This window comes from Salmo trutta, chromosome 16 (genome assembly GCF_901001165.1).
Source record: "Salmo trutta chromosome 16, fSalTru1.1, whole genome shotgun sequence".
Lineage (NCBI taxonomy): Eukaryota > Metazoa > Chordata > Actinopteri > Salmoniformes > Salmonidae > Salmo > Salmo trutta.
Window position 1 is genome coordinate 31652148 of NC_042972.1, and position 12942 is coordinate 31665089.

Consider the following 12942-nt stretch of genomic DNA (forward strand, 5'->3'; position numbering starts at 1 on the left):
AATTTCTCGCATGGAATGCTCCAGATGCTCCAGATGCTCAACTAGTCTAAAGAAAGCCAGTTGTATTGCTTCTTTAATCAGGACAACAGTTTTCAGCTGTGCTAATATAATTGCAAAAGGGGTTTTCTAATGATCAATTAGCCCTTTAAAATTATAAACTTGGATTAGCTAACACAACGTGCCATAGTAACACAGGAGTGGTAGTTGCTGATAATGGGCCTCTGTACGCCTATGTAGATATTCCATAAAAAATCTGCCATTTCCAGCTACAATAGTCATTTACAACATTAACAATTTCTACACTGTATTTCTGATCAATCTGATGTTATTTTAATGGACAAAAAATTGTATTTTCTTTCAAAAACAGGGACAAGGACAATTGGAGTGTGTGTGTGTGTGTGTGTGTGTGTGTGTGTGTGTGTGTGTATTTTATATACCCCAAAAAAATCTGGGGGATTGGAAATTATGCAGACAATTACCTTGATGGAAGTTACAATCTATCCGCAATATTAAAGCTGATCTACCCCCTAAAAAAAAATGCTGACCTTCACACAACACAGACCGGTTTCGACTAGCTGGTTGGTATTGGCAACCGTTGAAGTAAGTGACAGTTGTTGATGAGTCACCTTGTAAATGAGGGGTTGTTTTTGTTAGGCTTGGTTTGACTGGCAGCTGAAAGGACTGTCAGTATATGTACAGTATAAGCTCTCTGTCTGAATTGGCAGTAGTTTGTCCCACTGTGACTGACGGGGCCCCTCATCTGCCTCTCTAACTGGCTAACTAACTGATCATTTCCAGGGCGACCGAGGATCAAAGGGGGCGTGTGGATCGGACGGACCAAAAGGAGAAAAGGTACAATGTGAGGGAGAGAGAGAAAGAGGGATGAGGGGAGAAAGGGGAAGAAATGTGTGACAGGAAGTTTAATTTAATCAACTTTATTTATCCCTGAGGGGCCTTTATGGGAGTTGCATGGTGAGTTTTGTGATGAAGTGTTTCATAGCCACTGTAACTATGACCTCTTTCCCTTTACGTGTTAATAAGGAAATTGTATAAGATTAACAGTAGGGGGAAAATGGTGTGATGCACCATGGTATGTCTTTCTAATGACCTGGCTATAGTGGACGTGGGCTACATACAGAACAGAATACTATTGGACTTTTTGATGATGTTGAATGTTTTTACCCTTTCTTTCTGTAATCAGGGAGATTCAGGGATCCATGGGCGGTCAGGGTTGCCTGGAAGGAAAGGTGAGCAGGTAAGAATCATCCCATGAAGTACAAGTTTAGAGGGCTCTGAACAGTACACCATTGAGGCTAATATCTGGAATTTAGTATTAAAACTGTATTATCAGCCAAGTGTGGACATGTTACCAGGTGTTGTTGTATCTGTGTTTCAGGGAGAATTGGGTTCTCCAGGGGCCACTGGAACCGCAGGCAAGGAGGGACTGGTCGGACCCAAGGTATTAGTGTGTGTGTGTGTGTGTGTGTGTGTGTATCTTTCAAAATGTATCAAGAGTACTGTGTGTCGGTGTGTAACTACATGCCTGTGTTTTTGTAGGGTGACCGAGGCTTGGATGGAGTCTTGGGGCCCAAAGGAACTCAGGGAGAGAAGGGCGAAAGGGTGAGTCTTTAACCACAGCTGAATCCACTCATAAAGTAGACCACTAATACTATGAATGTGATCACAGCAAAACCGCAAGCTGACCACTGACTGTAGCTGTACTGTATATAAGGTCTGATGAAAACAACTGATTTTGTTTTACTTAACCTTCATTTTGACAGGGAGTCATGCTGAGACACAGGAGGTTGGTATCACCTTAATTGGGGAGAACAGGCTCGTGGTAATGGCTGGAGTGGAATCAGTGGAATGGTATCAAATACATCAAACGCATGGGTTCCATGTGTTGGATGCCATTCCATTAGCTCCTTTTCAGCCATTATTATGAACTGTCCTCCCCTTAGCAGCTTCCATTGTGCTCAGATGAGCCCTGTATACACATCAATACACACTATACTCATCAATATTCACATACATTTACCAAAAGTACCCGCTGATGTTACACCCATCGCTGTTGATCCACCCACTGGTGTTACACCCATCGCTGTTGATCCACCCACTGATGTTACACCCATCGCTGTTGATCCACCCACTGATGTTACACCCATCACTGTTGATCCACCCACTGATGTTACACCCATCGCTGTTGATCCACCCACTGATGTTACACCCATCGCTGTTGATCCACCCACTGATGTTACACCCATCACTGTTGATCCACCCACTGATGTTACACCCATCGCTGTTGATCCACCCACTGATGTTACACCCATCGCTGTTGATTCACCCACTGATGTTACACCCATCACTGTTGATCCACCCACTGATGTTACACCCATCGCTGTTGATTCACCCACTGATGTTACACCCATCGCTGTTGATTCACCCACTGATGTTACACCCATCGCTGTTGATCCACCCACTGATGTTACACCCATCGCTGTTGATTCACCCACTGATGTTACACCCATCGCTGTTAATCCACCCGCTGATGTTACACCCATCTCTGTTAATCCACCCGCTGATGTTACACCCATCACTGTTGATCCACCCACTGATGTTACACCCATCGCTGTTGATCCACCCACTGATGTTACACCCATCGCTGTTAATCCACCCGCTGATGTTACACCCATCACTGTTGATCCACCCACTGATGTTACACCCATCGCTGTTGATCCACCCACTGATGTTACACCCATCGCTGTTGATCCACCCACTGATGTTACACCCATCGCTGTTGATCCACCCACTGATGTTACACCCATCGCTGTTGATCCACCCACTGATGTTACACCCATCATTGTTGATCCACCCACTGATGTTACACCCATCGCTGTTGATTCACCCACTGATGTTACACCCATCGCTGTTGATCCACCCACTGATGTTACACCCATCGCTGTTGATCCACCCACTGATGTTACACTCATCGCTGTTGATCCACCCACTGATGTTACACCCATCGCTGTTGATCCACCCACTGATGTTACACCCATCGCTGTTGATCCACCCACTGATGTTACACCCATCGCTGTTGATCCACCCACTGATGTTACACCCATCGCTGTTGATCCACCCACTGATGTTACACCCATCGCTGTTGATCCACCCACTGATGTTACACCCATCGCTGTTGATCCACCCACTGATGTTACACCCATCGCTGTTGATTCACCCACTGATGTTACACCCATCGCTGTTGATCCACCCACTGATGTTACACCCATCGCTGTTGATTCACCCACTGATGTTACACCCATCGCTGTTGATCCACCCACTGATGTTACACCCATCACTGTTGATCCACCCACTGATGTTACACCCATCGCTGTTGATCCACCCACTGATGTTACACCCATCGCTGTTGATTCACCCACTGATGTTACACCCATCGCTGTTGATCCACCCACTGATGTTACACCCATCGCTGTTGATCCACCCACTGATGTTGCACTCATCACTGTTGATTCACTAACTTATTTTGCAATGCCCATTTTCAGACACATTCCAGTGAATTATTTGCGTTACAGCTGGATGAGTCAACAGATGTGGCGGACCTGGCACAGCTCCTAGTATATGTCCATTACGTTTATGGGGGTCAATTAAGGAAGACATCCTCTTCTGCAAACCACTGGAAACCTGGACAACATGAGAGGATATTTTTTAAGTACTGGACAGCTTTGTCACATCAAATGGACTTTGGTGGTCAAGATGTGTTGGTATCTGTACTGATGGCGCAAAAGCCATGACAGGAAGACATAGTGGAGTGGTAACGCACGTGCAAGCAGTTGCTCCCGACGCCACTTGGGTACACTGCAGCATCCACCGAGAGGCTCTTGCTGCCAAGGGAATGCCTGACAGCTTGAAAGCCGTTTTGGACACTGCAGTGAATATTGTTAACTTTGTTTAAACAAGGCCCCTGAACTCTTGTGTATTTTCTGCATTATGCAATGATATCGGCAGCGACCATGTAATGCTTTTACAACATTCAGAAGTGCGCTGGTTATCAAGGGGCAAAGTATTGACAAATTTTTTTAAATTGAGAGACGAGCTTAAAGTTTTCTTTACTGACCATAATATTCACTTGTCTGACTGCTTGCATGATGACGAGTTTCTCACACGACTGTCCCCCTTATCTGGGTGATGTTTTTTCTCGCCTGAATGATCTGAATCTAGGATTACAGGGACTCTCCGCAACTATATTCAATGTGCGGGACAAAATTGAGGCTATGATTAAGAAGTTGGAGCTCTTTTCTGCCTGCATTAACAAGGACAACACACAGGTCTTTCCATCATTGTATGATTTTTTGTGTGCAAATGAACTCAAGCTTACGGACAATGTCAAATGTGATATAGCGAAGCATCTGAGTGAGCTGGGTGCACAATTACGCAGGTACTTTCCCGAAACGGACGACACAAACAACTGGATTCGTTATCCCTTTCACGCCCTGCCTCCAGTCCACTTACCGATATCTGAACAAGAGAGCCTCATTGAAATTGCAACAAGCGGTTCTGTGAAAATTGAATTTAATCAGAAGCCACTGCCAGATTTCTGGATTGGGCTGCGCTCAGAGTTTCTTGCCTTGGAAAATTGCGCTGTTAAGACACTGATGCCCTTTGCAACCACATACCTATGTGAGAATGGATTCTCGGCCCTCACTAGCATGAAAACTAAATACAGGCACAGACTGTGTGTGGAAAATGATTTAAGACGGGGTCTCTCTCCAATACAACCCAACATTGCAGAGTTATGTGCATCCTTTCAAGCACACCCTTCTCATTAACCTGTGTTGAGTTATTAACAATTTTTGATGAATAAATAAGGTTTCATATGTAAGATGGCTAAATAAAGAGCAAAATCATTGATTATTATTATTATTATTTGTGCTCTGGTCCTATAAGAGCTCTTTGTCACTTCCTACGAGCCGGGTTGTGACAAAAACTCACACTCATTCTTACGTTTAATAAATGTATCGTATAGTGTGTGTGTGGCAGGCTTACAATGATGGGAAGAAAAAAAACATATGAGAGTGCGCTGACCCTGGTGCTAGAGGGGGTACGCAGCTGGAGGTCGAATGTTTGAAGGAGTACGAGACTATAAAAAGTTTGGGAGCCACTGGGCAATTACAACCAATAAACTGGTTCTACAATGTAAAATACAATTTCTCATTTCGCTCCTATTACACAAACCAGAATGACAGAGGCATAGGACACGGAACTAGGACATAACCCGGGAAATATGAACAAAGGAAACTGTACATTGAATTAAATAAACATAACTTCTGACATGAGTCTTGCGGACGTTCATGTGCACACGCTCACTCAGGGTAAGAAATGGTCAATTGAAATATATCGTTTCAATCATGAAACAGAAATATCTAAGTGTTGCAATAAACGGTACAGAGATGGAATGATGAAACGCTAGCAATTATTGTAGGATTAGCTGTAATAAAGATTTACCACACACAGTATTTTATTTTCTATCAAGTCGAGTCTCAAGTCATGTGACTCTAGTCCACAACTCTGGGCAATAGTACACACAACAGTGTCATCTGCATACAGGTGTTTGTTACAATTTTTTGCAGATAGATCAACATTATTTATATAGACAGTAAAAAGTACAGGACCTAAAACCGATCCCCGTGGGACACCTTTTGTAATATCAAGGAAACCTGACTTAACACCATCAGAAAAAAAAACACATTGTGTCCTGAACCAATTACATGACTCCTGATCCATATCGATTTCAGACAATCTTTGAATCAATAAAGAGTGGTCCACACTATCGAAGCTGTCAATAATTCAATAAAGAGAGCAGCACAGTGCTTCCTCCGATCCATACCCTTTACCACATCATTTAACACCAAGGTTGCAGCAGAGATGGTGCTATAACCCGGCCTGAAACCAGACCAGTGAACACTTGTAGCTAGGAAGGATCTAAGCTGACTGTTTATTATTGGTTGTTTTATTTTTTTATCTAGGCAAGACAATTTTGAGATTGCGATAATTATTTAGGTCAGAGGGGTCACCACCTTTGTGGAGAGGGAGCACATAGGCCACCTTCCAAACCCTGGGGATAGCACCCAAGATAATTGTCTGATAAAAAATCATGGGAGCAGAAAGCTGCAGCAAGAAAGGATCATGTAAATCAGCCCCGGTGGATTTTTACATTCATCTTAATCAAGGTGTCTAGCACATCATAAGTAGAAAGTTGTTGAAATGAAAAAAAGATTCACTAGAAGTCGACTGATCTTCCATCGAGCCAACTGGAGGGGGGGAGAGGGAAGAGCAGTCGAATGACTGACCAGGATCAATTCATCTACCATTTATTTTAATAAAAAACCTGCCGAGATAAAATGCTGATTAAAATCATCACAAATTTCTCTCAATAATGATGCCAGTGCCTGACACAACTTTCGTAGGTAGGGAAGGAGAGGAAGGAGTTAATTTTAAATGGTATCTGTCTGTGGCTCTCTCCCTCTTCCTTTCTACAGGGCCCCTCAGGTATCCCTGGCCCCCCAGGCCCCAGAGGAGTAGACGGGGCCTCTGGACTGACAGGGTCTCAGGGACCAGCTGGAGCTAAGGGCCCTGAAGGCCTCCAAGGACAGAAGGTATTCACTTGCTTTGATTGTTTATACCATCTAGTTGTGGGGTAAATTAAACATGGTTCAACATGGTTGTTGTCATTGTCAGGGGGAGAGGGGGCCTCTTGGTCCTGCCATGATAGGTCCACGCGGTATCCCAGGTAAACCAGGAGACAGGGGCAAGCAGGTGAGTGTCTCCTCTCTACTGTGCAGTATGTCTGCTCATAAAGTATCTAACTGCAACTGTCCCCAAATAACTCCCTCAAACTGGCCACAGCACAGACACAGCAGTGACACTGGGGACCTTTTTCTAAACAGTATGCACTGTATGGAAAGTTTGGAGACTTAAACAGAAAATGTAGAAAAGGGTCAAATAAAAGGTTTTGAACAAACATAATACATTTAATCCATGAAAACACAGGTGTTGTTCCTTTCCAGTTTATATTTCTGGTTCTTCGTGGTGGATATGTACTTAGTACATCTGACCTTGGGATCATAGAGCTATTAGTTTGTTCAACTACTCTGAGAACAGTTTATTTGTCAGCTGTGTGTTCTAATACCTGCCTGTGCTGCAGGGGGAGTTGGGTCCAGATGGAGCCAAGGGAGACAGAGGAGAGCCAGGCTTGATGGTCAGTGCTTCACCTGGGCCTCAGGGCCCAAATCTGCTGACTCTACCACCAACCTGCCTACACATATGCACACACATACACACACATGCAACCATACACACACAAACACATTATAATGCTGTCACGTCTCTGCCTGTCTCTTCCACTCCTCCTCTTCTCCTCTGGCTCTCTGTGCAGGAGGATGAGATTCGGACATACGTCCGCACAGAAATGAGCCAACACTGTGGTAAGTCTTAGTCACCTGCCAAAACTCCAATGTCCCAATCCAACATGCTGGTGTCCTCAGTTAAACTTCAGTTCTTCATCATCAAGTGAACAAGTAATGGTGCTAACACATCTGTATTGAACGTAATGCTCCACAGAGTGTGATTCAGACCCTCTGTCCATTTAGAACTTCTCAGTGCTATTGACTTTCCCTGTAATGAAGAGAAAGTAACATTCTCTTTTCCTCTCCTCCCTTTTCTCTTTGTCTTTCAGCTTGTGGAGGTGAGTGGCTATCAGTCTGACATGTGGACCAGATGGGATAAGGGCAGTAGCTACCTTTGGCATTAACTTTTTAGCTTTATTATTAGTTTATGTAGTCACTGTGTTTTTGGTTCTGACGTGTGTCTGTGCTATGTAGTTTTGGTTCTGACGTGTGTCTGTGCTATGTAGTTTTGGTTCTGACGTGTGTCTGTGCTATGTAGTTTTGGTTCTGACGTGTGTCTGTGCTATGTAGTTTTGGTTCTGACGTGTGTCTGTGCTATGTAGTTTTGGTTCTGACGTGTGTCTGTGCTATGTAGTTTTGGTTCTGACGTGTGTCTGTGCTATGTAGTTTTGGTTCTGACGTGTGTCTGTGCTATGTAGTTTTGGTTCTGACGTGTGTCTGTGCTATGTAGTTTTGGTTCTGACGTGTGTCTGTGCTATGTAGTTTTGGTTCTAACGTGTGTCTGTACTATGTAGTTTTGGTTCTGACGTGTGTCTGTGCTATGTAGTTTTGGTTCTGACGTGTGTCTGTACTATGTAGTTTTGGTTCTGTTATGTGGTGTGGTCCATGTAGGTGGTTATCTGTTGTACTCAGTGCTTGAAGTGGGCCAGTGCTGACCTGCTCAGAATATTGGCTCTAAAATATGATGAGTACTGGCAACTAAATATAAATACTACCAGCACCCAAAATGAGTACTGGTATCTATTTCATTTCACTTCAACCACTGATTCTACTGTATGTTCTCATGGGTGTATATGTTGGGTTTCGGTGGTGTCTGGTGGCTATGTCTATGTGTGTTACTGACCAGCGTGGATTTCCTGTTGTTGTTTTTATGTTCCTGGCCCCTCTTCCTTCCCCCCCTGTCAAATCAAATCAAATCAAATCAAAATCCCCCCCATCCCGGCCGGCTCTCAGGTGTTGTGACAGAAACCCTGTCCCGCCCCAGGGCCCGTCCTGTTCCAGAGCAACAGCTGGCCCGGCAGGGGGAGGAGGGCAAGGATGGTGAGTGTGTCTGTCCAACTGTCCTTCATCATTACCTGTCTGTCTGTCTGTCCGTCAGTATGTCTTAACAAACAGCCCAGAGTGATGCTGTGTCTGGTGCTAAACAATGGGCCCTGTTTTCTCATCAGTATTCTCTGAACATTATAAAGAATATCTCTGTCTGTCTGTCCATCACAGTTTTACTCACTCTCTAACTCTCTGGTTTGTCTGCTTTTTAAAGTTAGGGGGTTTGTAAGTGGGGTATTCCAGCTGAATAAAGGCCCATTCACGGGTGGACTGAGCATTTGGTGAAAGTCCAGTGATGTGCTGTAGGAGTTGGGGGGGTGTCTCCCCTCTGGCCGTGGGGTGGTCAGTGAGTGGTCGGGGTTAGGGTTGTGACCGCTGTGGCACCCCCTGCCCTGTGCTGTGTTGCAGGGCGTGAGCTGCGTGTGGTGGTGAACACCAATGACCCTGACTACGACGATATCTACTCTATAGAGAGTTACGGTGATTCCATGGCTATGGAGCAGAGCATCCACCTAACCCCCGCTGCGAATCAGAACGACGGTACGTCTCACACACAAACACACACTCTTAAAGGGATAGCAATAAACTTCCCCAGAGTCAGATAAACTAGTGGATACCATTTTTATGTCTGCATCTAGTATGTAGGAAGTTAGAGGTAGTTTTGCGAGCCAACGCAAATTAGCATTAGCGCAATGAATGGAAGTCTACAGGAACGTCTCCCATAGACTTCCAGTCATTGTGGTTATGATAGTTAGCAATTGCACTAACGCTAGTTAGAAACTTAAAAATGGCATCCATGAGTTCATCTGACTCTGAGGAAGTAGATTATATTTTACCTTTATTTAACTAGGCAAGTGTTTTTGTATGTGTTGTGTACAGTGGTCTGTTCTTAACTTAAGATATATGGGTATATATAGCAGTCTTGCAAATCTCTAATTTCCAACAATATGGGATTTACGTGAAACGTTCAATTATGTGCATGTTTATCAAGTTAGGACTGTATTTGTGCATTTTATTGTGTTGTCGATGCAGTGTGTCTGTTTTGTGTTGTTAGTTTGCTTATTACAGGGTGTCTGTTGATAGATGTTGATGTTTGTTGAATGATTGCATGTCGACAGGTGAGACAGTCACTGTTGACCCTCTGAAAGCAAAAAGGTCCAGGAGAGAGGTCAAAGGGGAAGGTAAACCCCGCCCACTTCCTCCTCCACTGTGGGGTGTTTTAAGGGTTAACTCCGCCTCCATCTCTGCATGCCTCTGGCCTCTCTAGCATGATGGTTCTTGATGTTAATCTCTGAAGCACATACACACACGCACACACACACAGAGAAAAAAATCAACTAGTTGAGAAATTGTTTTTATTTTCTTTGATTGCTGTTGATAACTAATCAAAACACATCCAAGCATATCTGAATTTGGGCACTGAATTGTTTTTGTTTGGCAAATTGACAAAAGTTACTATAGATAATATACGTAGAATTATACTGAAACATTTATTTTATTTTTATAAAACCTGAATGGATTTGACCGTACAAGCCATCTTCAGCTTTGATCCCAGACATAGAAAATCAAAATGATATCTCTTAAAGACTGTTAATTCTATGGTCACTGTATGGTCACTCATCACAGAATTTTAAGTTACTGTTCATTAACATTAATACTAACATCACATTCACCTAACTTACTGTTGGAGCTCTCTCTCTGTGTGTCTCTCTGTGTGTCTCTCTGTGTGTCTCTCTGTCTCTCTCACTGTGATTTTCCTCACTGTGTGTGTGTGATGTATTCCAGCTGCAGTGGACCTTTGCGTGTTGCCCCTGGAGGAGGGCAGCTGTGGGAGGTTTACTCTGCGCTGGTACTTTAACAGCCAGGTGCAGGCCTGTAGACCCTTCATCTACAGCGGCTGTGAGGGCAACGCCAACCGCTTCCTCCATCAGGAGACCTGTGAGGAGCGCTGCCTCCCGGAGGACACAGGTACACACACACACACACACACACACTCAAACACACACACACTCAAACACACACACATAAGCAAGCACACATAGTAGCTTACTGTGCACACATACTTATCAATCAATCAAATGTATTTATAAAACCCAGCCTAAAGCCCTAAAGAGCAAGCAATGCAGATGTAGAAGCATGGTGGCTAGGAAAAGAAAGGCAGGAACCAATGAATAAACTTAGAGAAGATCCAAGCTCCGAGGGGGCACAAAACCGAACAGGAAGATCATGCCAGTGACTCAATCCACTCAAGTCAAGTATAGCGAAAAAAGCCTGGCAGGTCAGAAGGTCAGCATCCCGGAGTCACCTCTTCACTGTTGATGTTGGGACTGGTGTTTTGCGGGTACAATTTACAGTTGAGAACTTGTGAGGCGTCTGTTTCTCAAACTAGACAGTCTAATGTACTTGTCTTCTTGCTCAGTTGTGCACCGGGGCCTCCCACTCCTCTTTCTATTCTGGTTAGAGCCAGATTGCGCTTTTCTGTGAAGGGAGTAGTACACAGCGTTGTACGAGGTCTTCAGTTTCTTGGCAATTTCTCGCATGGAATAGCCTTAATTTCTCAGAACAAAAATAGACTGACGAGTTTCAGAAGAAAGTTCTTTGTTTCTGGCCATTTTGAGCCTGTAATCGAACCCACAAATGCTGATGCTCCAGATACTCAACCAGTCTAAAGATGGTCAGTTTTATTGCTTCTTTAATCAAAACAACAGTTTTCAGCTGTGCTAACATAATTGCAAAAGGGTTTTCTAATGATCAATTAACCTTTTAAAATGATAAACTTGGATTAGATAACACAACGTGCCATTGGAACACAGGAGTGATGGTTGCTGATAATGGGCCTCTGTACGCCTATGTAGATATTACCATAAAAAATCTGCCATTTCCAGCTACAAAAGTAATTTACAACATTAACCATGTCTACACTGTATTTATGATCAATTTGATGTTATTTTAATTGACAAAAAATGTGCTTTTCTTTAAAAAACAATGACATTTCTAAGTGACCCCAAACTTTGGAACGGTAGTGTATATCATGCTGAATACACACACATTCATGCTGCACATACACACATGTACACACAACAAAATGTATCCCCAAAACGGATTATTGTGTTTTGTTGCAGATGCTGTTCCTTTGAAAAGGGGGAGATGATGAAGGGCATGTCATGACTACCTCCTCTCCACCCTAAAGAATGGCAACAAATGGTTGTTTAATATTTAAAGCTATAAACATTGGCAAGGTTTTGAATATACAGTATTTACACCATTGATGGATCTTTTCTCATGGTTGATGATTTTATTATTTATTTCAAGTACATTTGTATTACGTTAACTCTGCAGCCAAACTTTTAAATCCCCCTCAGAATTACTTCTAGCGATTACAGCAGCACCGTATTACAGGAAGACAATGTTGTCCAAACATTGATGCAACCATACCACAGAATGCAGAATCTGTCTTTGGTGGATGTACAAGTAATGAGTTCCAAATCTGTCCACTAAATAGCTGTTCTGTATGTATAAAGAGGCACTCACAATACATGTTATTATATTTTGCCAATGTAATGTACATATAAATGTATATTTGTATTACCTGGGAAATAGTGTTTTGTGTGTCCTAATGATTCATGTTAAACTCTGCATGTTTTAACCTGACAGAGAAAGGGTGCTATTTTAAAATATATTTTTATATTGCACATTTCATTTGTTGTTTTCAAAGAAAAATAAACGTTTGTATTTTCGCCAAGTTTGATGTTCAAATTTCAAAAAGCACACTCATTCATGATGGCTCGGAAACATTACTCATTGTTTTATGAAATATGTGAATAAACCAGAGAATGAATAATAGTATTTCTACAATGTTTTATTATATATAAAATCATTTTAGAGGTGTATACAGTGCCTTGCAAAAGTTTTTTTTTTTCCTATTTTGTTGCATTACAACCTGTAATTTAAATAGATTTTTATTTGGATTTCATGTAATGGACATACCCAAAATAGTCCAAATTGGTGAAGTGAAATGAAAAAAATAACTTGTTTCAAAAAATTATAAAAAAATAAAAACTGAAAAGTGGTACGTGCATATGTATTCCCCCCTTTGCTATGAAGTCCATAAATAAGATCTGGTGCAACCAATTACCTTCAGAAGTCACATAATTAGATTGCACACAGGTGGACTTTATTTAACTAAGTGTCACAT

The 12942-nt window shown here is 42.7% G+C and overlaps 1 protein-coding gene across 6 annotated transcripts in view; it reads left to right on the top strand.

The window, feature by feature from the left end:
* LOC115150540 (collagen alpha-1(VII) chain) overlaps window positions 1–12590 on the top strand; it is a 120197-nt gene extending 107607 nt beyond the window's left edge. For 2 of the 6 annotated variants that reach the window (XM_029693949.1, XM_029693948.1), the window contains exons 107-120: window positions 799–852; window positions 1202–1255; window positions 1397–1459; window positions 1558–1620; window positions 6555–6671; window positions 6754–6831; window positions 7220–7273; window positions 7451–7499; window positions 7751–7761; window positions 8654–8741; window positions 9156–9287; window positions 9866–9928; window positions 10533–10715; window positions 11870–12590. In XM_029693949.1, the coding sequence (XP_029549809.1) occupies window positions 799–852; window positions 1202–1255; window positions 1397–1459; window positions 1558–1620; window positions 6555–6671; window positions 6754–6831; window positions 7220–7273; window positions 7451–7499; window positions 7751–7761; window positions 8654–8741; window positions 9156–9287; window positions 9866–9928; window positions 10533–10715; window positions 11870–11898 (1038 nt within the window). In that variant the 3' untranslated portion in view covers window positions 11899–12590. Of the gene's footprint in view, window positions 1–798; window positions 853–1201; window positions 1256–1396; window positions 1460–1557; window positions 1621–1781; window positions 1805–3560; window positions 3652–6554; window positions 6672–6753; window positions 6832–7219; window positions 7274–7450; window positions 7500–7750; window positions 7762–8653; window positions 8742–9155; window positions 9288–9865; window positions 9929–10532; window positions 10716–11869 lie in introns of those variants that run through there. The other 4 variants (XM_029693950.1, XM_029693952.1, XR_003867123.1 and 1 more) reach the window with 4 other exon arrangements.
* Window positions 12591–12942: the final 352 nt, after the last annotated feature.